We start from the raw sequence: 27,824 nt of genomic DNA on the forward strand, positions 1-27,824 counted from the left end.
AATAAAAGAGAATGTCTCAGTTACATGATTACATTAATCTCTGTGTTTGATTTAGTGTTGTCAAAAGTACCGGTACTTCGGTACCAAGTCGATACTAAAATAAAAAAGATGTAACGGTACCAGTGTTTCTGCAGTACCGGTAGTACCGAGCACCGACTCTATCCGGTACCAGCGCGCAGTATGACTGACACACGACTGCTTTCAAATGCTCACAGGCTTATTTTGAACGCATGCTCTGTTACTTCTTGTACACTGAAATGACTAATTAATCAGATTAAAATCATGACATGTCCTAGTGTGATTTATTAAACCACTAAAGGCTGCAATCTTACCGTGGACGAGCTGCGTACTTAAAATAAATCCGACAGCTCAAACACTAGAAACTTAACAGACATTGAGAATCATTCACGTTGTATCAGATGTCAGAGTAGCACTAATCTACTGTGAACCACGCAGCACATGTAAACTATATATTTATATAAATCACAGCATTTGCTCTTTAATCTCAGCTTTATTTATATAGCATTTAAAATAACCAAAGTGCTTCACAGTAATAACATTTAAAACATAACATTTAAAAATGACCACATACACAAACACAAGTAATCTAATACAAACACTCCAAACTGTGTCCTACATTTCATTTGTCAGACTTAAAGGCCAGTGTAAAGAGATGAGATTTCAGATGTGACTTAAAAGTCTTCAATGATCACACTGGGCCATGTTGCGAACCGTTTATCTGGAAAAGTGAAGCTTCCGGCAACATTTCATAATAAAAGCACAATTCATAATAAAATCTAGATGCCTGAAATTGAATAAAAATATATTACAACTGTATAGTAAAATGTAATTTTCACTGTAGTAGTAGTAGTAATAATAATAATAATAATAATAAATCAAAATATCACAAGCAAGACAGCTGTTGAATAAAACTTGGCAAAAAAAATGCAATGACATGTTGAAAAGTTATATTTTCACTTGTTAAAATTTTTAAGAATTTATTGATTAGACACCATTTTGATGATGAAATTAAATGAAACTTTAAAAAATGTATAATGTATTAAAATGTATTAAAATAATAAAGCTATAATTATTAAAATAATTAAAAATAACTAAACTGGTGTGTTCAGTAGCACATAATAATATTAGCATATTTTTGCTGTGGTATCGAAATTGGCATCGAGAACTGTGAAATTTAAATGGTATTGGTACCGACTACTGAAATGTTGGTACCGTGACAACACTAGTTTGATTAAATGTGTAGTATGTGTCTGTCAATGAGTGTTTCCATTAACATATGAGGAAACATTGAGGTTTCTGATACTGTATGAAAGACTGTTTGAAATATGCATCCATACATGTGTACTACTGTGTTTATGAGTTTGTGTGTGTAATTACAGAGCACTAACTCTTAACAGCAGTGGACATAGAAGTGGGAGAGAGGGGCCACTAGTTACAGAAACCTTTAAGAATCATCCTTAGATGCAGAGGAGACTCCATGGTGCCTGGGAAACTGCAAGGAGAATTGTTTGTGTGTGTGTGTGTGTGTGTGTGTGTGTGTGTGTGTGTTTGTGTACAGCATTTAAAAATCTGAGTTCCATACTGTTAGACTTCTCATTACCCCACTTACGTGCATTAGGCTAATTATTCCACCAGCCATCACCAAACCATACACTTCACTCAAATAGTACCCATGTGATAAATGCTTGCAAAACTTTAAATGTTGTGCCAAAGAGGAAAACAAACTCATTTCTTTAGCACTCTCCACCTAGGGACAATGTCAAGGAGATTCATTAATTCTCTTAAATGTGATTGTGAATGTTTATAGCAGTCATTGAGAGAGGAGAAAATAAATGATGAATGTCTACAGTGGTGCTGTTGATAGAGTGGGTAGAGAAGCTAGAGAAAGGTAAAGTTACAGAGTCAGTTTTCTCTTTTTTTTTTTTTTTTTTTTGGATTAGACATCTCTAGTTGGAGGGAAGGAGGGGCTTTGGGGGTTTCTGGCACGTGTAATACTTTAAAAAGTCATCAGTGTGGAAACTGAGAGGAGACCCCCTAAAATAAAAGCCAACTAGGCTAACAGGCCTTTGCCCACATCACACACAGTAATCAAGGGCCAATTTATACCATGTCTAACTGGTTTGACAAATGTCAATAAACACATTAACTACCACTACAGCCCACTACAAGCCTTTAGAGCAAGTAGAAAAGTCCACATCCATAAGGAACAGTGTGCCCATCTGGCACTATGCAGACACGTTTCAGTGTAAACACTAGAACAGTGTTGTAGGCTACAATGTAACACAAATAATGCACAATATCATGGCATAACCACACCTGGCCCTTGACATACAAAACTCTAAAGGCAAAGATAAACCCTGCACTCAGATACCATTAAACCCCTCCGGACAATAGGGCTCTGTCATATTCAACATGTGCAGAGTCGTGATGCATGTACAGAATACCTGATACCTCGCAACTGCCAGCCAGACAACCAATTCTGCCTATACAGCTCATGTTATGTTTTTGAAAGTGCAGACTTCTGTGACAGACAGTGTTGCCAGATTGGGCAGGTTCCTGGGTAGCTCAGCAAGTAAAGACATTGACTACCACATCTGGAGTCGCAACTTCGAATCCAGGGCATGCTGAGTGACTCCAGTCAGCCTTCCGTTGGCAACCAGTTGGAATGAGGCGCGGGTAGAGTCACGTTGGGTTAACCTCCTCGTGGTTGCTATAATGTGGTTCTTGCTCTCAGTGGGGCACATGGTGAGTTGTGCATGGATGCCACTGAGAATAGCGTGAAGCCTCCACATACGCTAGTTCTCCATGGTAGCGTGCTCAACAAGCCACGTGATAAGATGTGCAGATTGACGGTCTCAGACGTGGAGGCAACTGAGATTCATCCTCCACCACCCGGATTGAAGCGAGTCACTACGCCACCACGAGGACTTAGAGCACACTGGGAATTGGCCATTCCAAAAAATAAAAATAAAATAAAAATTATAAAGTTAAGCAATTCCATTGCTTATGCAACTAAATGTCTCCACACTAGGGTTGCTTGGTTTACCGGTACTAACGAAGTATTGCAATACCAAAAAAATGAAAACGGTACAATATCATTTTATTGCTCATTTCAGTACCATATTACAGTATGCTGTCATTAGCAAAATGATATAAGATGTGATGTTTTGAGATGAAATCAATGACAATTTGAAAATAAAATAAAAAACCTCTGGATATCGCCAAGTGTGATCATTAAACAGCACAAGGATGTAATTTAATTACATAATATACAGTCACACACGCTGCATGCTACAGAATGAAAAAGAGGTGCCACTCTGCTCTGTCATCTGCTTCACACACATGCACACAAATGCAAAACTCACTACTGGTGCTTAATTTTCATGCAGTGTGTTTAGAATATAAATGGCTGTTAAAACTTAAATGAACTCCTCCAGTGCAGCAGGGAGATTTTAGCTTGAGAGTGGTGATGGGATAATCCCAGCATTAACTGGAAGCTTGATATACATTTGTGTTCAAAAGTTTGCATATCCTGGCAGAAATTGTGAAATTTTGGCATTGATTTTGAAAATATGACTGATCATGCAAAAAAACTGTCTTTTATTTAAGGATAGTGATCATATGAAGCCATTTCTTATCACATAGTTGTTTGGCTCCTTTTTAAATCATAATGATAACAGAAATCACCCAAATGGCCCTGATCAAAAGTTTACATACCCTTGAATGTTTGGCCTTGTTACAAACACACAAGGTGACACACACAGGTTTAAATGGCAATTAAAGGTTAATTTCCCACACCTGTGGCTTTTTAAATTGTAATTAGTGTCTGTGTATAAATAGTCAATGAGTTTGTTAGCTCTCACGTGGATGCACTGAGCAGGCTAGATACTGAGCCATGGGGAGCAGAAAAGAACTGTCAAAAGACCTGCATAATAAGGTAATGGAACTTTATAAAGATGGAAAAGGATACAAAAAGATATCCAAAGCCTTGAAAATGCCAGTCAGTACTGCTCAATCCCTTATTAAGAAGTGGAAAATTCAGGGATCTCTTGATACCAAGCCAAGGTCAGGTAGACCAAGAAAGATTTCAGCCACAACTGCCACAAGAATTGTTCGGGATACAAAGAAAAACCCACAGGTAACCTCAGGAGAAATACAGGCTGCTCTGGAAAAAGACGGTGTGGATGTTTCAAGGAGCACAATACGATGATACTTGAACAAAACTGAGCTGCATGATCGGGTTTCCAGAAAGAAGCCTTTACTGCACCAATACCACAAAAAAAACAGAAAATCTTGTGAAAATTGATGGCAAGATGAATGCAGCATGTTATCAGAAAATACTGGAAGACAATTTGCCTTCTTCTGCACGAAAGCTGCGCATGGGACGCCCTTGGAGGTTCCAGCACAACAATGACCCTAAGCACAAGGCCAAGTTGACCCTCCAGTGGTTACAGCAGAAAATGTGAAGGTTCTGGAGTGGCCATCACAGTCTCCTGACCTTAATATCATCGAGCCACTCTGGGGAGATCTCAAACGTGAGGTTCATGCAAGACGACCAAAGACTTTGCATGACCTGGAGGCATTTTGCCAAGATGAATGGGCAGCTATACCACCTGCAAGAATTTGGGGCCTCATAGACAACTATTACAAAAGACTGCACACTGTCATTGATGCTAAAGGAGGCAATACACCGTATTAAGAACTAAGGGTATGCAGAGTTTTGAACAGGTGTCATTTCATTTTTTTCTTTGTTGTCATGTTTTGTTTTATGATTGTGCCATTCTGTTATAACCTACAGCTGAATATGAATCCCATAAGAAATAAAAGAAATGTGTTTTGCCTGCTCACTCATGTTTTCTTTAAAAATGGTACATATATTACTAATTCTCCAAGGGTATGCAAACATTTGAGCACAACTGTAACTAACCCGTCAAAAACTCAAGAACTCAAAGGTCTGGCAAAATAAAAGTCCCGCTAAAATGAAAGCTCTATTCAACTGGATGCGTGAAATTGAAGAAAGAAAAATACATCGATCAGCCACAATATTAAAATCAACTGCCTAATATTGTGTAGGTCCCCCACAAGCTGCCAAAACAGCACCAACCCGCATCTCAGAATAGCATTCTGAGATGCTATTCTTCTCACCACAATTGTACAGTGCGGTTATCTGAGTTACTGTAGATTTTGTCAGTTCAAACCAGTCTGGCTATTCTCTGTTGACCTCTCTCATCAACAAGGCATTTCTGTCCACAGAACTGCCGCTTACTGGATGTTTTATGTTTTTGGCACCATTCTGAGTAAATTCTAGAGACCGTTGTACATGAAAATCCCAAGAGATCAGCAATTACAGAAATACTCAAACCAGGCCATCTGGCACCAACACTCATGTCACGCTCCAAATCACTGAGATCATATTTTTTCCACATTCTGATGGTTGATGTGAACATTTACTCAACCTCCCGAGCTGTATCTGCATGATTTTATGCACCGCACTGCTGCCACATAATTGGCTGATTAGATAATCGCATGGATGATTGTTGGTATCAGACGGGCTGGTTTGAGTATTTCAGAATAGCATATTGGCGCTGTTTTGGCGGCATGAGGCGGACCTACACAATATTAGGCAGGTGATTTTAATGTTGTGGCTAATCGGTGTATAACTACTGTATAAAAATGTAATATTCAAAAAGTAGCAATAATACTCATAATAACAATTATATAATATTAAATGGTTATATTATTCTTAGTAGTAGTAGTAGCATCATCTGTAAGCAATATGACAAACGCAAGTGTATTATCACCATGTTGTGATTTTCATTAATACTGTGAAGCTCTGTTCTGCAGCATTTTATTTGACCAAAAATAAAATGTACTGTATGTATATATATATTTTTTTATAAAAAAATTGCAAAGTTTATTATAGTAAAGTATAATAAATTAATTATTATATTTTTATTTGATTAAAGCTGTATGTATCAATTTGATTAAACACCATTTTATCGTAACATTTAATGGAAACCTTTAACATGGAATACAGAAAAATTCAAACGGAAAACACACAATTTGTATCTGTGAGACTTTATGCAGTTAATTTAATCAAGTCATTTTCTGTGTAATTTCATAAAAAAATCTGAGGCTTTTTATTTGTTGATTATAGTATCGATTTAGTATCGATACCGAGGTACCAGGGCTGGTATCGTACCGAAGCCAAAATTTTGGTATCAGAGCAACCCTACTCCAAACAAAAAATAATTCAATCAAATAGCCACAACACTGACTGATAGAAAATGTTTTCAATCCTGTTCAGAGGAGCTACGAGTTTCCACACCCACCTGTATGTTCTAAACAAGTGCGCAATCTGCAGGTGTTGCTTGTGGATTTTAGCTGTAGAAGCTAGGCAATCTAAGCAATGACAAAGTAGTTAAAAATGTAAGAGAATATGTTGAAAATAGGGAATGAATGTGAACCTCAAACCGTGATAATGCCAAGACTTATCTGTGACGTTTTTCTCATGCATGTATTTGATGCTCTTGCATCCCAGTGGAGAAATTGCACCTGAGTTTCCTTTTTAGGCTAGAATTTGTTATTTTATTTTTTTAAGTGATATACAGTCCTTTTATTGAAGAAATCTGAATTTTAACACAGAAATGTGCAAACTTCATGAAACAGCTCCCAAAGGCCCAAAAGCAACTTTTTAAGCATAGACAGGTGTTTGGAGCCATTTCTCATCAGAATTCACTTTTCAATTAAACATTACTTTTCAGTAATTTCACTCATAGGCAGCTATGCATTGCAAAAGAAAGCATTAGGAGTCAAAATGCATTATTAAAATATGTTTGCATACATTATAAATGATATACAGTCATTTTAGTGAAGGAATAAGAATGTTAACAAAGCACTGTGCATACATCATATAAAAGATCTTAAAGGATCAAATGCAACTTGTTAATCTTAGACATCTGTTTGGACTAATTTCTCATCAGAATTCACTTATTTTACTTTATTTGTAATTAAACAAATTTTTTATTAATTCTTACAATAATAAAGCAAAAACATACATATATACAATCAACACATTTAAACCCCACAACCACCCATCCCAATCCCAAACCCCACCCCCAACAAGCATCCCCGTGGTCACACGAGTAAATATACAGAAAAAAGCAACAAAAAAACAAAAAAAAAATATATATATATATATATATATTAATAATCATAATCAATTAAAACTATACTACTCTCTCCACGCCCCACCCCGAGATCCCTCCAAAAACTCTAAATAATTGTCCCATTTCCCAACAAACAAATCTAAGTTACCCCATCTTCCAAATAACACCTCTTCAAAAGCCGCCACCCTCCCCATCTCCATGCACCACTCCCGAAATGGGGGTGCACCAGCTGACCTCCAACCCCTCAAAATAATCTGCCTGGTGATCATCACACAGGTCAGAACCCAATTCTCTATGTGACTATTCCCCACATCGATGACCGCCCCATTGCCCAAAACACAGAGTCTGGGGCAAAACGGAACCCGAGAGCCCACCATGTCACACACAAAACTCTGAAACTTCAACCAGAATTCCTGGATCTCAGTACACCACCAAAAAACATGGGCCGTGTCTACATCCTCCGATTGGCATCGCCAGCAGGTGGGTGTGTCTTTAAGACCAAGCCTATACAATCTAGAGGGGGTCCAATAAAATCTATGTAAAATATTGAATTGCATAAGGCGCACCCTTGCATCTCTAGATGCAGACTTGACATTTTTTAGAATCCTAGCCCACACTCCCTCCTCCAATACCAAGTTGAAATCTTTCTCCCATAATTTCTTGATAGAAGTTAAAGCTCCATCCCCCAGACTCTGAATTAGCAGGGAGTAATACACTGATGCCTCATAACCTTTTCCAAAAGCAGTAATCACCATTCCCAGAGTATCTGCCGGTTTAGGGTGGGGGTGTATGCTACTCCCAATAGTAAAGAGCAGGTGGCGCAGTTGTATATACCTATAAAACTGAGATCTGGGAATCCCAAAATGTTGAACAAAATTTTCAAACGATCTCAACACTCAACTTTCATATAGCTCACCAAGCATATTAACCTCCCTCACAATCCACTCTGACCAGCAGAAAGGGAACTTATTAATACATAATTTTGGGTTCTGCCATATGCTCGAGGCAGCATTTAAATAAATGTCTGCATTAAACATTCTGGACACTTTTGTCCATACTGCTTGCAAATGCGAGATAACGGGGTGTAATTTAACTTCTCCGATTAGTTTGATAGAAAAGCTTTGCAATGGCGAAATAGGGGCAAGAACTTCCTGTTCAATACCAAACCAGGGAGGGGCTCTCTCAGGTGGAAGCAACCAATGAGCCAAATATCTGAGACTCAATGCATAATAATAAAACAAAAATCTTGGGTAGGCCTAGCCCTTCTTTGTCAATCAGCCTATGTAACTTAATGAAATGTAATCTGGGACGCTTATCATTCCCAATGAAGGACTTCGCCATGCTATCAAATTGCTTGAAATAAGAGAGGGGGACATCTACAGGGAGAGATTGTAGCAGGTAGTTACATTTTGGATTTTCATTTTAATAACATTAACCTTCCCAATAATAGATAAATGTAATTAAGCCCACATCGCTCGAAAACCTTTTTATTAAGGGATCAAAATTAACTAACTAAATCAGACAAAGTTGCTGGGAATAAAATGCCCAAATACTTAATGCCCTGTTTGGGCCACTGGAAGGCACCCGGCTGGAAAGCCATTACTGGGCAGTACGCTGTCAGAGCCAAAGCTTCGGATTTAGACCAATTAACTCTGTATCCTGAGAATTTAGAAAAGGAATTAATAATCTATGGAGGCAAGGTATAGATCTAGTGGGGTTGGAGACGAATAATAAAATATAATCTGGGTAAAGCAAAAGCATATGCGCCACACCTCCCGCCACCACCCCTGGAAAATCATCTTCCCTTCTTATTATGGCTGCTACTGGTTGCAGGGCAAGACAGAACAATAATGGGGAAAGAGGGCAACCCTGCCGGGTGCCCCTATCCAGAGTAAAATAATCTGAAATTAATCAATTTGTTTGTACCGCTGCTACCGGGTGTCTATAATGTAACTTAATTCATCCAATAAAAGTATTCCCGAACCTATAGATTTCCAAAATCTTAAAAAGATAATCCCATTCTACCATATCAAAAGCCTTTTCAGCATCAAGTGAGATAGCTGCGACCGAAGTCTGATCATTCGCCATTGACAACATAATATTGATGAGAAACCTAATGTTGTCAGAAGAGCTGCGGCCCCGAACAAACCCCACCTGATCTATATGTATAAGAGATGTCATAAATGTACTTAATCGTTAAAAATTGTAATGCCTAGCTGGATCAGGGAAAGTGAACGATAAATTTTACACTCGCTTGGATCTTTGTCTTTAAGAATCAGACTGATCCGGGCTTGTGTCATGGTTGGCGGAAGCTTTCCATTCTTTAATGATTCTTTATAAACTTCTAACAAAAGTGGTGCCAGTTCTGTAGCATAAGATCTAAAAAACTCAGTGGCAAAGCCATCTGGCCCCGGAGCCTTGTCTGTAGGCAAGGCCTTAATTACCTCGCCAAGCTCCTCCAAGGTTATCTCAGAATCAAGAGAATTCTTATGGTTCTACAAAATTTCTAATATCCTCATCAGTAGACGAAGACGTGGAACTATAGAGATCAAGATAGAACTCTTTTAAAACATTAATTATCAATGGTGGAGGTAAAAATTTCACCACCAGCAGATTTCACTGAGGGAATGGTAGAAAAAGACTCTCTGCTTTATATATCTAGCCAAAAGCTTCCCTGCCTTGTCCCCAGACTCAAAGTATGACTGTCTTGCCCTGAATAACCAAAACTCCACCTTCCGTGACAAAATAGTATTATATCTATATATCAATCAGGTCTATTCTCTGAGGCCATCAGACAACATTCAGCACTTTCCTTCTTGTGCTTTGGATTTTTTGATGAATGAGGCATACTGTATGATCCAACCCCTAAGAACCACCTTAAGTGCCTCCCAAGCCACACCCACAGAGGATACTTAGGACTGGTTAGACTCCATAAAACTACTGATTTCAGCCTTTAACTGTCAGAGGCTGGACTTGAACTCAGGTCTCCAGCATAAAAGTCAGACTCTCAACCCTTGAGCCACTGGAGGATGGTGAACCCAACAGTAAGACGCACTTAGAAGTTAAGATGCAGAAAATATTTTAATAAAAGTTCAGACAACAAAAATCCACAGCTGGAGCAAAAAACAGCAAAAAGTAATTCTCAAAAACAATATCAGTCCAAAAAGGGCATTCCACAAAAATATTCAAAAAATTCAAAAGATATTAAAGCAAAAAACTCCAGAGGAGAAACTCCACAAAAAATAAAACAGAGAAGGGCAAATCCAAGGGCAAAGATAATCAAATGTCACAGAGTTTAGAGAACACTTACTCAGGCACTGGCTTCAGAACAACTAAACACCAAGCAAAGAAACTAGGAGACAGAGTCACTTAAATACACAAAGCTGAATTAAACACATATGAACCTAATAACACTAATAACAAGTTGAGAAAGCTGGGCAAGAGAGCACCATGAGGACCTCTAGAGGCCAAAACACAACACAAAGCAAAATACTGACATTTAACCTTTGTTGGAATTCAGGATTTTGCAAAAGGGATACATTAAAATGCCAACTATATGATTTATTTTTCTCCATATGTGGCAACACCTCTAAACTCAACAGGGCGATCTGAGACTAAGATGTTTCCAACTGAGCAATCAACAACAGATGAAATGAGAGACTTAGATACATATATAAAAAAAAATCTATTCTAGAATAAATCTTATAGGCTGATGAAAAAAAATTATAATCCCTACCAGATGGGCTCAAAAAAGTGTAAGGGGCTTACACACTTTTGCTTTACTATGATCAAGGACTGAATCCATCCACAGATTAAAGTCTCCTCCCAATATTATATCATGAGGGGTGCCAGCGGCTTGCAACATCCCTTCAAGATCTATAAAAAACCCTGATCTTCAGCGTTAGGTGCGTAAATATTAGCCAAAATCAACCTTTGCCCCTGAATTTCTGCTAAAACAATAATGACTCTTCCTAATTTATCTTTACTCTGTTTGAGGTATCTGAATGAATGATGTTTACTTATCAATGTAATTACTCCCCTGCTCTTACTTGAGCCAGCACTAAAGAAAACATGGCCACCCCATATCTTCCCAAATTTTTCAGCTTCCTGCAGGGAAAGATGCATTTCTTGAAGAAACACTGTATCATATTTCTTACATTTAAGAAAATAAATAGCCTTCCTTCTTTTTATGGGGTGCCCCAACCCATTCACATTCCATGTGGAGAGAGACAATCCACTCATACTAACATTTGACATATTAGAAAAATAGATTGTGTGTCAAAAATAAAATTATAAAGATCACATTCCAAAATTAGTGCAACAGTCAAACCCTGAACTTCCCCTCGAACCAAACAAACAGAAAAAAGAAAAATGTGCGCATTAACCCCGCGAATGACAGCACAAACTGGCGTCCATCCCTCTAAACTCAAACAGTCCATGTATACCTACGAGAGCCCCTGCGACAACTTTGCCGTTGGATTGCTCGAGTCCGGTGTTTCTATAAAAAAAATTTGAGACAGAATTACACAACAGAAAATAATCTATAAAACAAACTCCAGCAAATAGGCAGAATAAACACAAAGAACATGTAGATTAATTCACAAAACTGTCTCAAAGGTGTGTTCCTCCACAAAACAAGCTCCAGCCGCTAGCGGAACCAGCACAAAAAAACCAAAAAAAATCCTTTCAGCTTCCTCGGACAGCCAAACGAATGTTCAGTAAGCTGGCTGTTCATGAGTGCAGCAGATGACCCAATCCTTCCAATGTCCTGCAAAAAATACTCCACAAAACAAACTCCAACCAATAGGAGGCATAAACACAAGGAACATGCAGATCGAACATCCACAACTGTCCCAAAGGAGTGTTATTCCACAAAACAAACTCGAGAAGAGCTCGTCTAGGAATTTCACCATATCTCGGCCTTCCTCATGCTCAGGAACTCCAACAATTCGGACGTTGTTTCGCCGATTATGATTCTCAAGGTCTTCCAACTTTTTCCAAATGCGTTCCAAATTTACTTTGGTCGCTAGCGGATTAGCTGCTAATTCCCTCTCCTATGACTCCAGATAATCGATCCGTTTCTTGACGTCCCCCATTCTTGTAACCAACCAATTTCGTTTCCATCGCAGTAATTTATCGACGTATTACAGCAAGATCCTCCAAGTCCGCTACGACCTTCGCTAGCATTACAGACATGCTGGACAGCTGACGTTGAATCTCTCCCACCGAACCATCCAAACCAAGTCCCTGGTCTGGGGTATCAGCTTGAGCATGTAAGTGTCTTTTAATATCTTCAGAGCACGATGATTTTGAATTCTTTGACATGTTGACTTCATAGAACAATTATGTAGCAGGGTGTATCGAATCTCACCGGTTGATGACACAAAAATAATTAAAAACTAGCAAAGTGCGCAGAGCTCACCGTTCACAATCCGACCCCCGCATGGCGCCACGCCTTTAATTACGCTGGATGAGACCACTGCTGGAGATTTAGAGATTTTAGCACTCATGGTGATACTGCTTACCCTTCCTACATCTAGACCTAATAATCATGTGGAGAGAGCATTTTCACAAATGACACTACTTAACAGCAACTCTTGAATTTGCCTCTCCTCACTGGATGCACACAAATCTGAACACAGACCTGAAAATCAGCTGTGTTCCGTCCCTGACAACTGTCTGGGAACTTTGACTCTTCTGTGTTTTAGCCAATTGAACTGGCTGTTCAAAGATTTACAGATATTTTTATGTTGGAATTCAGAATGACCCATAACAGCGTAAAAATGTAGGCATATTACATATAATCTTTATATGACATATTCATAAAATATGAATGGCAAAAGCATAACTTTAATTGTAGGCCAAAGACATACTTGTATTATTTAGATTCTTGATATCCCAGCGCAATATCTTTGTTCTTTTTTCAGTGCATGTGTGTTTGTCTGTTTGTGTGAATAAGGAAAAAAAGGGGTAAAAGGAAAAGGTTTTGGAAAAGTTGTCATTTCATTGCTTTATTATGTTGTTAAAGGGTTAGTTCACCCAAAAATGAAAATTCTCTCATCATTTACTCACCCTCATGCCATCCCAGCTGTGCATGACTTTCTTTCTTTCTTCTGCAGATCACATTTGAAGAAAAATAGAAAAATGTCTTAACTTAGTTTGTCCTTAAAATGCAAGTGGATGGTGATCAGACCTTTGAAGCTCCAAAAAGAACAGACAGTCAGCATAAACATCATCCAAACGACATCAGTGGTTAATTTAATGTCTTCTAAAGATATGATTGCTTTTGGTGTGAAAAAGATCAATATTTAAGTACTTTTTAACTATAAATCATTGCTTCCGGTCAGCAGCAGTATGCGCGTGACATTTTCGTGTTGGCATGTTCCGTGAGAACTGATTTACGTGCGACACACCTGTAAGAGCAGCGCTGTTTACAACTGAGTAGGAGGAACACTGTACAGAAGCTTTATTGGTTTTGGTTTAGATCTGTATTTGTATCTGTATGTTATCAACAATGACGCGTTTGTGTGCTTATATTGGATGTCTCAAGCGAGAGAAGCACGTGAGATTATGTCCGTAACATGCCAATGCGAATATGTCAACGAGAGATCCCGTGTACTCAGTGCTCTCGTGAATGCGCTTACTGCTGCTGACTGGAAGCTATGACTTATGGTTAAAAAGTACTGAAATATTGATCTTTTTTGCACCAAAAGCGATCGTATCTCTTTAGAAGACATTACTTTAACAACTGGAGTCTTATGGATTACGTTTATGCTGACTGTCTGTTCTTTTTGGAGCTTCAAAGGTCAGATCACCATCCACTTAAATTTAAAGGACCTACTGAGCTGAGATATTTTTTTCTTCAAATGTGTTCTGGTGAAGAAAGTCATACACATCTGGGATGGCATGATGGTGAATAAAAGATGAGAGAATGTTTATTTTTGGGTGAACTATCCCTAAACTATCCAACTAAGGTTGTAAAGGTTATACTTTGGTATTATGGTTAAAATGCAATTTATTTTCTTATACATTTGGGCAGGTTATCCAATCGGGCAGGTTTTGAACAATCATTGGGATGAAAATCATTAAACTAATCTGGCATTACTGGTGACAGAAGGTGTCACAAGAGATATTCCCTTACAAAAGGAAACTACGGTTCCACTATAGTAATATTGTAATAACCATGACTGCAGTTAAACCATGGTTAATTTGTGTTTGGGTGATCATGTTTTGAAATGAACGAGAACTACTCGTTTCCTTAAAATATTTGTTCAAAAACACTGATTGGTTTACTTAAAAGATTCGTTTAAAACACCGATTAGTTCATGAATTACACACCATGGGAAGGTCAAAGAGCACCAGTATCATCACTCTAGTGACTAGGATCTCTTTCTCACACTGTTCATGATTTAATATTCAGATTTGCGTTTAATGAAAAATATATCTGTAAATTACATTTGCACGAAACACAAACAGCAGCGACTTCCTTACAACGCCATGTAATTTCCCGCCTCTTTATATTTCAAATTTTAACGTCTTTATTAACCGACATCAGAAGAGCAGCGCGGGAAACGGAAGAAAATGTGACTCACAGGGTGAACTCAGCTCTTCCCAAGCCGGCAGAGACGGTAATGCAACCTTTAAAATGTCCGTTTTATGGGGGAAAATTGAATATTTTCATTGCCTATATTGTTCAAATTCAATTTAAACGAAAAATCTCAAATTGTCAAACTTTTTCTTATCTCAACGCTTGAGGATATTCCAGGATGTAGCGGACGCATAACTCAATAGTAGCATATTAGAAATATGCTCAATGCTAATAATTATTTTATCACACAATGTCTGCTCTGATACTGCGTCTCTCTTAAGACTTTGTTCTTCCATAAACTTTAAATAAAACTTTTGGACACAGTAATATTAAGCGGCGTGTTCAAAGCGTTCAACAATGAATTTACTCATGCACATATCGGCCAGTCACTCACCCCTCGAGGCGAACAGTATGGGGTCGCTCCGCATCTTTAAGTCAAACGCATCTAACTCGGGGTAGGTAGGGGTGGCAGGCGTGTGTACGACAGCTGCTGTATTTCATTAAAATCCGCCCAACAAGAGCCGTCTCTGTTTCCCCTTCTTTCTTCCTGTGTGAAGCAGCAGACCACCTCCGCTCGCTACCGCCCGGGAATGCCTACTTTCATCTAAAAAAAAAAAAAAAATCCCCTCGATCCTGACACAGAACACGTCTGTTCGCCTCTGGCGATCCCAGTCAACCACTGTGCCTTCGAAGGGAAGCTGCGAGAAGACTTCAAAAGAAAACCTCTCACTTTCTTTCCATGTCGCGCTCGGCGAAAAGTGGAACCTCCTTCCTTTTCTATATAGTTTCCTCTCCCCCTTTTCCCCGCCCTGTAGCCCCACATCTCCTATTCCACAGCTGTATAGAGCGCGCTCACGCGCGCTGTGTGTGTGTGTGTGTGTGTGTGTATGTGTGTGTGTGTGTGTGTGTGTGTGTGTGTGTGTGTGGAAAAGCACTTCAAACGAGGACGACATTTATAGTGAGACAAGCGGCGGATTTAGGCATGACATATATCTGCATACCAATTTGATTCTCTCCCCACTATGATCGGGTTCTTTTCATCAGGATCTTGCTGATTAAAATACAGTAATCTGAAGACAAACAAAGCCTTTTTCTAAAATCAAGAGAGCATTAGAAAATATTTTACACTGAAGGAAAGTTCCATTGTATCCATAGTTTTAACTGTGGTATTTGCAATTGGATCATAGTAACCAACGGTAAAAGTAAAACCATGAAAATATGGACAGTAACCATAAAACAAATTATTCCATGTCATAAGAAAGACACATCCAGAAATTAAACTGTATTCCCTCACTACCCCAATATATTGATATAAGTTCATGGTAAATATTTTTATAGCAGTAGCAGTAGTTGTGTCTGAAGACTGATCCATGTATTTGGCCTTGGCACAAACACTGGATGCACTGACATCATAGTGGGGAGAGAATCAAATTGGTATGCAGATATCCAGTCTACCTGAAGCCTGAAGCACAGCGGGGAGATATAGCGCTGTTGCATCGGGCTGAGGTTTCATCACAGAGCCTGCATTACTCACAGTATCAGATTTAAAACAGTATCAGTTTTGCGATCTTTACTTATCAGCATTCTGTTTGTTTGTTTGTTTGGTTAGCTTTCCAGTATAACTTCATCAGATAGGGTATATGTCATGTTTAACTTAGTTTACAGATGTTTTGATAAACATATAATACACACTGAAACGCTGTCAACTTTTTACTGCGGCATCACATGAAAAAGTCATGAAAAAAGCAGAGCTAAGTTTATCATTAAGGCTGAAGTGATTCTGCGTCATCAAACAGAATTTGCCAAAAATAATCACTGTTTTCAAATAGGTTTCCCAAACACTCTCCCCATCTGCCATTAGTAGGAGAAAAGATAGACTCTTTCCAGCCATTTTAGTTACAAAGTATTTTCCCCATTTATTTCTTCCATAGGGATTTCATTAAATCCTTCATAAAAGAGTTCTAAGCCGTGAACCAAACCAACCAGCTCCGAGGTGAATCAGAAGATTACAAACTTTGATTTGAAGCAAACTATTATTTGAAAATCAGACAAAAAGACAAAGTGTACTTACCGTCTTTCATGATGACATAAACTACAATCCCATAAAGCATTGTAAATGACATAACCAAATTAAAAACAAAAGAAAATATAAAACTGTTGATTTAAAGTTGCTGATTATAAATATTGAAACAATATATTTTAATTATATTGCTAAATATGAAGATATTTACACATATAAAATTAGTTTGAGAGTATTGGAAGACTGACTGCATCATTCATAGGACGTGATGCCAGTGGGCGGTCACTGCAGCACTTTTTTGGCATGCTTTGCATTTATACATGCACCACAATTCTCTGATTGGTGGAGTGTTTCTCGTTAGGGTCATGGGTAGTGTAGTTCTTCACCAGAAATTCCGCTATAAAACACAATTTCTAAAAAAAATTATAATAATTGAAAGAACGCAGACTGATTGCTTCAAAGAGAAGCAAATATCATCGATTAACAACCTCAGAGATCATGGTAGGTCTGTTTTTAAATGTTTAGAAGTTATCATTAAAATGTATTTGCCCATAGAGAAAATTAATGGGATTTTTACTGAAACCAGACTGTTGTGCTATATTGGTTGAGGAAAAGTTGGGCTGGTCAGCCTGCTCCAACAAACTGTGCATTGTTTTGCTTACACCACAGAGTTAGACAGTTTTTGGGGAAATCAACCACCAAATGGCTTAGTTTAAACTGGACTAGGAGGAAGTATTTTAACATTTATAAAAAATACATACTTCAGCTTTAAAGCTTGGCACATCCTGCATAGGTCAGGCAAAACCTTTACATCATTCCTGACATGCAGAAAGAGTTATGTGAAGGAGATTAGTGGCAGAGGGAGAATAACGTTACGTTGCCACGTAGTGAAGTGAGAGAACTGACTGACCGTTATGACCTTTCAGCCATTTGAAGCTCTCACAGTGGAGGGTAATTGTCTTCGAAGGGAATAGAGGGCATAATCACTTGTGAATGGGACGCGGCAACGCGGGAGCTGGACGTGAAAGAAGTTGCTGGAGTTTATTTATATTTTGTGTGCAGCCGGAGGTTTCTTGGGATGTACTGTGACTCAAAACATAGATATATTATCTTTTACTCATTTGTTTTTTGTTATTCATCTGGCAAAATGGCTCCAGCGTCATCCAAAGCAAAGACCCCTATGTGATGTGTTTATGGGCTGGTTATGGATTAATGCTGTCAGATCATAATTTGGTTCTAAAAGTCAGTCGAAAAGCTGGCCAGTATTGTGATCGGCTCTCAAGTTTCCCCTGTAAGCAGCTCATTAGCAGCATGGTGGAATGGGGTGTGTGTGTGTGTCTGTAAACTAAAGTCTATTGGCTATTTTGTCAGGGTGCTGTCAGGGTCAAAATAAAAGTTACAAGTCGTTCGACATGTCCCGCCCCCACTTCCTGTTTCATTAGGAAATACGTCAAAACACCAAATCGAACAGTGCTCATCAAAGCACTTCAAGTGCCTTTAAGTGTAATTTCGTGATTTTCCTGCAAGTGTCTGCTTAAATCTGTCTCCACTTACGATGCTCTTAGCTCTCTACAATTAGGTACTCCAGAGCACTCATATAAATCTACGAGCATTTTCAAGTACTACTTAAGTTACGATGGCTTTGGGAAACTGACCGCAAAACTAAGATGAATTGTAAGATGTATTCTACAAGCAACTTGGCTGACATGGAATGACATATATTAAATATCTGTCAAATGCAATGAGGCAACTTCTAAACCAAGGAGTCAGCAATAAGCTAATTGACTTTTGGCAGGTGAAGCGAAAGAGCCATTCAGCTCAGTTCAAATGAAAGGAATACACATATTGTGGGTAGTAATAGAGAGAAAACAATAGAATAACATTTTGTCTGAAGTTAACCACAGTCACAGTAAATGCATTTAAACTTTGATTAGGCGATTATCCATCTTTCCCCAGCTACTGACATGCCTGTCAAAATAGAAAACAATTCTGTGAGACCCCTCTAACATGACTTTAAAGCAGGTTGGAGGCCCCATACTGGCAGACTGGTAGCTGTGAGGAGGGAACGTTAAAAAAAACAACAAAAAAACACACATAACTCTAATGAACCATTAAGAAGCCCAGTAGCCAGCGGTACGACTACTTCCTCTCATGAGTTCCACTGCAAGGCATTCATTGCTGAAAAGGCTGTTTTGCCAGAGCTGAATTCAAGGTCTTTGGAAGTGAATATCACAGAATGTGACTGTGTCAGTCATCAATGCTTATGTGTTTCCTTGTCTCCAATGAAAGTTTTTTCTTCCATTTTCACTGAGAACACAAGGTATGCAGCAACAATCTAGGTGCCCTGTTGAAACATCTCATTACTAAAGTGGTTAGCCTCATTGGCAAAATACTCAAGTCAAAATGTTTGTGTCTGCACACCACCTGCAAGACAGTTTGTGATTACAAGACCCCAGAATTAGACCGTAGTTGTCTGGGACAGAAGTAATGGATTGAATTCCATGGGCAAATTAATTTGAATCCTCAAGAGTCCTGACTCAATCATTGTTTCTAAACTCTTTTAAAAACTAGCATTTCTAATCAGTGCACTGAATGAACCCTGTGACTTATTTATTTTCAGCCCTTAAACTCTAAGGACTTGCAGAACCTTTATAATTGCTGGATGATTTTTTTCAGAATTTTTGGAATGCTGGTGAGCATTTTTGATTCATCTGAAACCAATGAATATCAGCTCTGCAATCTGCACCCCTGCACCCCATCTCAGTATCCAAACAAAGGGGAGTGACTAAGATATCAAAGACATTTGGCTGTGCACTTAAGCCCAAATTATACTTCGGCCAGACGCGGACGCTCACACGTGACACAAATCTTGTCATCAGCAGAGTGCTCGAGCACTGAATGCGCTCAGCTCGATTTTTCTAACTTCGCGTCTTTGAATGCACAGAATGCGTATGCGCCTAGATTTATTTGCACTAATTAGTGGGTCCAGAAGGTGGCAACCCTCACATTTGAGCCATTGTAGTCACAAAGAAGCACTAGAAGAAGATGTAATCGCCGGTAAACAACAGTAGATGAAGGTAAAAACATCATCAGTGTTTGTGCACGTCAAGAATACGGGTGTGGAGAGGTCAGGAAATCCCTGCATTTGTATAACTCCAGTTTGAAGGAATTTAAAGACATCTTTATGGGTCTAAACTCCTGAAGAGAAATAGTCCGGCGTCTCATAGCAGTCATAGCGTGCATGTGCCAAACGCCTGTGTATGTGCACAGTCATATGGAGTATCCTTTGACAGCTCGCATTCGACTGTACACAAACGCTGAGTGTTCGCGTCAAAATCGAAGCATACTTTGGGCTAGGACTGGGCGTTTATAAAGTTTCTCTATTCATTCGAATTTACGTTTTGACACGATTTTATTTGGTTTGGCATAAAAATATTTGCAAACATTATATTTAGATACGTTGTCAATCCCTCAAAAGGCTGAATAAGGAAGAGAAAAAAAAAATCATAGTGCTTGGCTTAATGCCACTCCTGATCTGATCAGCTGCACGCGCTCCAAATGAATGTAACCGGTTAAAAACTCAGAAACTGATATAAACAACACCGGTTTTTTCAGTACTACTGTCATCCATCATGCATGTACTGCATACACCAGTTTAAGACCGTAACTGGCCTCGGCATGCTATGTTAATGAATGGTCTCCTTTCTTTTCTTTTTACCCAAAATAAAGCGTTAGTTACGTGACAGTTATGGGCACTACATATCAAAACATATGGATAGGCTATATAGGAGAATCAAATGTCCACCACTCCTTTTGCCGTGATGATTCAGATAGATCGCTAATTATTGATTTGTTCTGTGATGTGTTTCAAGTGTACTGCATGATCTATAGCCAACATTTGGCAAGCGATCATTGTGACAAACTTTGCGGGTTGAATTGTAATGATATATTATTTCATATTGCTGCGCTGCTCAGCATGTACCACTAGTGGGCGCGTCTCTATCTGCAAGGGTTTGTGATTATCCATACAAATTTGATATACAATGAGTACTTTATAGATAAACATGATAATATATATAGTATTGATTTCTAGATAACGTTCTAGGTAGACTTGGTTTAGATAAAATGAATACCTAAATAAGATAAGAAGTATTTAGCAGTTTTCTTATTTTATTCTATTATTTATGAACATCTGGGTTTATTAGATTTGAATTTATTTTACATTTATACTATGTTGACAACTACCCGTGTTGTGCACTTCTTTTTTTTTTTTTTTGCATTTTTCTTCCACACCTTTGTTTCCTTTAATGAAAAGGACTTTGATTTCTCTAACCATATAGTCTTGCATTCAAATAAAGAACATGTAATTTGAATCATGTTGGAGTACATTTAAAAGTTGAAAAATGGAATCGTGAATCGTCCATAAGTTTGGAAAAAAAAGTTGCAGTGTTGACCAGGTTATCTCTTTTAATAATCCCAAAGCATAATATCAGTGAGATAGCACTTTGTAAACTGAGTTTTAAAGTATTCAATTTAAAATACTAAAAGCTTAATCACTCTACAAGATGGCTCTAAAAAGAAACGAATGCCTCCTAAACTCCTTTGTTTCATGGACTAGAGATGAACATAGAGTATTTCATATGAAATTCAATATAAGCAGTAAAGAAAATATGTCTTAAAAAAAGAACAAACATGTCAAATTAATATTGCATACTAATTATTGCATAATATTCCAAGTGCTCACTTTTTAATTAATCAATAGCCTATATTTGTAATAGTATTAAATTATATTAAGCTTTCAATTTAAATGAATATAAAAGCTTTTATATTTGAAATAAAGTTTTTAAGCTTATAAAATTAATAAGCATATGTGTTCTTCTTGGACCTATATGAATTCACTTACTCATCGATATATCAGCTGTTTTATATTTGTATAACATTCAGAATTTGTTTCCAGCAGTCCTCTTGAGCTTTCACAGCAGCTATGGTGTTTCTTCTCGCTGTGTAAATGTCTTTCATTTCTTCATAGTTCTACAGTGATCCTTGGTGCTGTGTAAATCATGTGTTTTAATTCTTCATGATTTCATGGCGATCTCTTGTTCAGTTTGAATGCATTTAAATTTTTCAGATTTTTCTAACAATCTCTTGTTCAGTAGCAGGTTTAACCACCATGCAAACCACGCAATTGCATGGGGCCCCAGACATCGGGAGGGCCCCTGCCCCAGTAGGACAGCTCTGCAAAAATCGCTTGAGGGGTGACATGTTGTTCTGGGCACATGCGCGAATACGCTGTTCTCAGCACTCTCAGAGCAGATCACGTTAGAAGCCGCCGGGTTCGGGTCAGTTTTTTTAAGTAGGACTTTGGGTTGGGTTTGTAATTTATTAAAAAATATATAGGCCGTCTGAACTTGTTTCGCCCACGCGCTCTCACTGACAGATACAAGTGAACGGATGAGTTAGGGGCCGTGCACACCGAACGTATTTTTGTGTGCGTCTGCTCTGTTTTTTCCTTGTTTTCCTATGTAAACGCGCTAGACGAACGTCCTTTGCTGCACCGCGTCTCACTGTTTCTTCAGTGTCTCACGATGAACCGGCACATTTTTAGACACTGTGTCATGTTAATAAGAACTTCAGGTTTCAAAAACGCATGTCGGGACACCTGCATTCTGTTTCATTCGTTGCGCTGCATCTAGATTGTTTTTAGCACAGGTGTCACAAAGATTTAAGGTTCTAAACAAGTTCAGGTTGCAAAGAGGTGACAAATACAATGTTTAACATTATTCCAGATTGTTCTGCACCATGCAAAGTTTCAGCACTTGATAAACAGCAAAGTTTTTTTTCTTCTGCTCTAGTGTGCTGAGGGGCCACCGTGCCTTGAATGTTTACTGTTACAATACTGTTACGAATGTTGCCTACAATGCTTACAAAAAATACAGCCTTTTGCAACATGGTGAAAAATACACTACAACATCAGAATATAAGCTCCAGGTAAGGGTAAAGAAGACAGGAATTCGATTATGGCAAAAATCATAATCACGATTATTGTGGTCAATATTGAGATCATGATTATTTAACACGATTACTCATTGACTTTGAAAACATCATGCATTTGTTTAACTTTTAAAAAAAAAAAACTTGTCTTTTTAAAAGTGGATTTCCTTGAATCTTCCATGTACAATATAGGCTATACATTATCACAATAACAAAATTTCAGTAGTTGGTAGTGAAATTTGATGATTTTCAACACCAGCTTTAATACCACAACAAATAATAACACTAACTAATATGTTAATTATAGAAGAATGGTTTCAAGTTCTTAAGTAATTATTAAAGACTATTAAACAGTCAGTAATAAAATAACAATAAAAACAGCAATGAATAGAAATAGATTAAAAATAATAGAATTACGAAAATTCAATGGTTTTTTAACAGCTTTAAAAGTTTTTAACAGCAGTATGCTATCAAGCACTCAAGTAAACATTCAGAATGAAATGCAACATAAAACAACTACTGGTATTTACTGTATGATTAAAATACATTCATACTTTTTAAAGCTACTAAAGTTACTCAGTCAAGAGCAGTGAGTGTTTTCTTGTTATGGTTGTTTGATTATTATAATGACACACTAGACAGCAGCAGGTCTATTAGCTTACATTTATACTTACAAGTCTGAAATTTTAATACAAATCCACTTTTTCTCCACTGTTTACGTTCACTTTAGACATCACTCTCTGTGTTTTCATGAATACCTCACCAAGATGGGCATTTTGGCAGAATTTTGAAATTACTTTCAACAGCAGAATAAGAAGATGAAATTTCTAATGAGTGACACAGGCCTAGGCTATCACAAATATAGCCGGTTATTTTTTCGTGTTTTAATCAGTCTGCTTGTCCGGTTCTCTTTCACTTGCCCCTTCAAAAATCCACTTGTCCCGGACAAGCGTTAATGTCGAGGCCTGATTAAATATTGTATTCAACATTCCCAGATAAAAAAAAAAATTCTTCTGCTGTATAGCTCCTAAAGTAAATGTACATTGTTTTAAAGAAGTTTTATTATTTAGGAAAACAAGCCAAAAAAGACTAATCAAAAACGTATTTTGTTCCAGTGTATAATGGGCTAAGACTACACTCTCACCTTTATGTTCACTTCAATCCATCTTTAACTCACAAAAAATACCCCAAAAACGTTCTCTTCGTAATAGAGCTGCATATTGCTGATTTTCTTCATGATATGATACACACTGTGAACGTGACACATATATTAATAATATATAATAATAATACACATAACCCATATAAATAATAAAGAAGCATGTTATGAAAATAAATTCGGAAATGGCATTTCTCTGTGGGGTCAGCGCGCATAACAGTTATGATTCACTACGTCATGAGCCATCACGTTATAATCTAGCTGCAGCAAACGCGCCCGAGTGACGAGCGTCCCCGCGCCAGAGTTTGCATCAGCTGGGAGAAGATTACATTTCTTCCCCGGTCACTTCACACAATTTACAGATGCGGCGCTGACTGCACAGAGAAATGCCAGTTTCAGAGTTTATTTTCATTACCTGCTTCCTTAGTATTTGAACTTTAATAAAGGGTGCTTTAAAGATATAACACCAGGGTGTTTCATTGCGAAACGGAATGTGGCACAATAATTGTTTTATCTCGATTATCTTGTTTTCATAATCGTTGGAAGCTAAAATCGTAATTGAAAATCAAATTTGATTAATCGCCCAGCCCTACAGGAATATATTACTGTTGCATACATCAAATCCTCAAAGTAATAAAAAATAATCATATTATATCATAATTATAATGACAAACTGGACAACAATAAATAAATGTTGGGTTATAATATTAATAAATAACAACTGAATTCCAAAATGTTACTGGGTTAAGTAGTAGGTTTTGCACACCCTGTTCACAAAAAAAAGTGTTTTGTAAATATATGTAGGGTAAATATTGCTTTTTTATCACTGTATTGTGGAAAAACTGGAAAACAGGCATTAATTATCTTTAACTAGATTTTTTATTTCATTAAGCATTTAATGTACTTTGCTACAACGGCTGATAGGATGAATTTAAAATTATGATTTAAAATCAATTTTATGTAATTTATAAGCTAAAATGTTCTAAAGGGCAGATTTATTTTTGGATGTTGGTCGGTTGCATGGGGCCTCAGAAATCGTAAACCCACCCCTGCTCTTGTTGTGCTGTTTAAATGTGTTTAGACTCTTCATATTTTCTAAATGATCGGCCTTCAGCAGAGAGGTAAGTCCCACGGACTCTCGCAAGAAGTGAATCTGAATCGGGCTCTTTCTCATGTTTCATGTGATTGGCTGTTTACTGCAAACGTCACACATTCATGTGCACGAGCATGTGAACACAGGATCAAAGCCTGAGTCTGGGGAGTGAATTTTGAGAAAGACAGCGTTCCACTTGCCATCCTAGGCTGCGGTGCCCCCTGAAGAAAGTCATTTAATTTGCAAATTTAAATGTTTTGCTGATCAACATAATTTATAATATAATTAATATTAATGCACTAGATGGTCGTCTTCGGCTGTTGCGTCACTTCTGTTTTGCAGGCAGTGAATCAGGAGTGACAGGGGAAGGGGGAGACAGGTCCTGTATGGGTCCAATCCTTGACACTTGAGTGGGCTCAAGTGTGTCAAAAACTAACATTAATTAGTATTGAGATTGTTTGAGAGGGTCCAAATGCTCTGAAGTGCACATTAATTCATAAGTTGAATGATCACATCACCGCAAATCTCTAAAAAGTAATACTTTTCTATAAATTTGTTATTTAAACGTACATGTAGCCTGTCCAATTATGACAATTGCTGCACAGCTAAATCATTTAGTTATAATATAAATGATAAAGAATGATAAAGATAAGGTTACCCATTGAACTGTGAAGACTACAGGTAATAATAGTGGTAATAACAATTAGGCTAAGTAGCCATGGAATTTAACTGCATAGTGTTAAACATGAGATGGGTCACCCCAGTAATCTCGGCCATTTCCAGCACCAAATTCATCTGATTTATAAAACAGTCCAGAAAATGTGGTCTTTATTACATTAACTTTTTTAAAGAATCTGGAACTCAAACACACATTAGGCCTAATGGCAGGGGTGTTGATCTTCCTGTACTCTTTAAATGATTTGTCCCTTTTTCTTCCTACTGTTTCAGATCAGATGAATGACTCTGTCTTAGCACCACCCTGTAATGTCCATAATGCAAAACAACAGAGTGTACACTCAGTGCCATAAGAGCATCAAACTCAGTGGCGAAAACTCTGGCAGCATTTGACACACATACACAGGCAGTAAATATGAATAATGGAATCATTGTAAGCTGGTAGACTGCAGCACAAGTGAGAAATAAAGCAACCAAACTCTGTATACAGGTCTGGAGAAATCGTCATCGTCTTTATCACAAGCAGTCAGGCCTGTTTAAATCTCCTTATGGCTATGAGGTAAAGGCCACTCCACTCAGCTCAGCTGCAGTTGCATCAGGGCCGGCCCAGGCACTGTTGGCGCCCTAGGTGTTCACAAAATGCAGGGATTTTTGTGTGTTTGCTGGGATTCAAGGAAATCTGCTTGTCAATTTACAGTATTAGTCTTACATATTAAATTGAGGGTGGTGCAGTTCAGAGATGTGCAATTATTTTGGTACAGGGGCCACATCAGCTGTTAAGTAGATCCTGGAAGAGAGAAGAAATAAGTTCTACATAGTTGTATCTTTTAAGCCCAGAAGTAGTAGTGCACTCAAGTGTATACAGACTAATTGGACCATTCTGTGATTGCTTTAAGTTTTGCTACTACTTTTCTATCATGTGTTAGTAAAACTGAATAAAGGCTGAATAAAAATACTTCAATGCTGTGGTAATTTAGTATTCAATTTAACACACTACATCAGGAGTCTGGTTTAATAGTAAAATAAAATATTCAGAAATTATAGATTCAAAAATGTATTTTAATGTTTGCCGCAAAGTGGACAAAGTTGTTTTATTCTCAAAACATTATCAACTTGTTTACATGCTCATGGGTCATGATGTGGGTCTCGTCAATGGTTTGTTTGGCATCCCATTCAGCACACAACTGAATAAAACAGGCTGCATGACACTGATAAATGATTACTGCCAGAGTAACATTCACATCCAGGTTTGAGGGACTTCAGCATTTTACAAATAACACAAAGAACAAACATATTCCTCTCTCCCTTGGTTTTGCTCGCGTGTCCCCTCTGTGCGCGAATGATGTGAAGATCTATTGGGATTTTACTAAAGTTCATCACTGAAAAGGTTTGCTCGCAGACTTGGCACTAAACAGCACACGCAGCCTCATGAATGGACACGGAGTGGCTGCATCACACTTTTCTTTTAGCAAAATATTGCACTATTGAGCGCTAAGTATTTTATTTTTTTTCAAAGAGGAGAGAGAAAGCGCACAGTCCCATACATGGTTGCTGTTACATTTGCAGCGTCTGCTGTCTCTCCAGAACGCCGCCAGAGGTCTCCATCTCCGGAAATCTAGCTCACAAACTACATTTCCCATAATCCCCCACTCAGACTGATTACTCACTCACCTGTTTCATATTATCCCAGACTATTTAAGTTCTCTGTTTACCTGCATTCAGTGCGAAGTCTTGTTCTGCCTAGTCTGCAATTCTGAGCATTATTACCATTCCTGTTCTTCCTGTGTTTTTGACTCCTGCCTGTTTGTTGGATTACCCCTCTGTCTCTTGGATTTACTTGGTTGCATTTCCTGTGTACCAGATCCTTGCCTGTTTTGTCGTTTATCCTTTTATTTGCTACTTTGTTGTACTGTTCATACGTTTATTAATCTGCACATGGATCTTAACACAACTGCCCCAGCGTCTTTGCTACAGTTGCCAGGTTTCATAAATTAAGTATGACATAAGGCGAAATATTTCCTATTTGTGCATGTATAAATCTCTGATTAGGGTTTTGCATCTATTATCTGGCAACCCTGAGCATATTAAAAGCTTGTGGATGTGTGTTA

General features: G+C 38.0%; 1 protein-coding gene across 3 annotated transcripts in view; it reads right to left on the minus strand.

The window, feature by feature from the left end:
- The window catches only part of LOC127427365 (actin filament-associated protein 1-like), a 115,267-nt gene that overhangs the window by 58,082 nt on the left and 29,361 nt on the right, over positions 1-27,824 (minus strand). For 2 of the 3 annotated variants that reach the window (XM_051674930.1, XM_051674932.1), the window contains exon 1: positions 15,173-15,509. The exons of the other annotated variant lie outside the window; for it this stretch is intronic. In XM_051674930.1, coding sequence (XP_051530890.1) covers positions 15,173-15,206 — 34 coding nt within the window. In that variant the 5' untranslated portion in view covers positions 15,207-15,509. Of the gene's footprint in view, positions 1-15,172; positions 15,510-27,824 lie in introns of those variants that run through there. 3 annotated transcript variants of the gene reach the window in all.

The sequence above is a fragment of the Myxocyprinus asiaticus genome, chromosome 36, assembly GCF_019703515.2.
Source record: "Myxocyprinus asiaticus isolate MX2 ecotype Aquarium Trade chromosome 36, UBuf_Myxa_2, whole genome shotgun sequence".
NCBI classification, from domain to species: Eukaryota; Metazoa; Chordata; class Actinopteri; order Cypriniformes; family Catostomidae; genus Myxocyprinus; species Myxocyprinus asiaticus.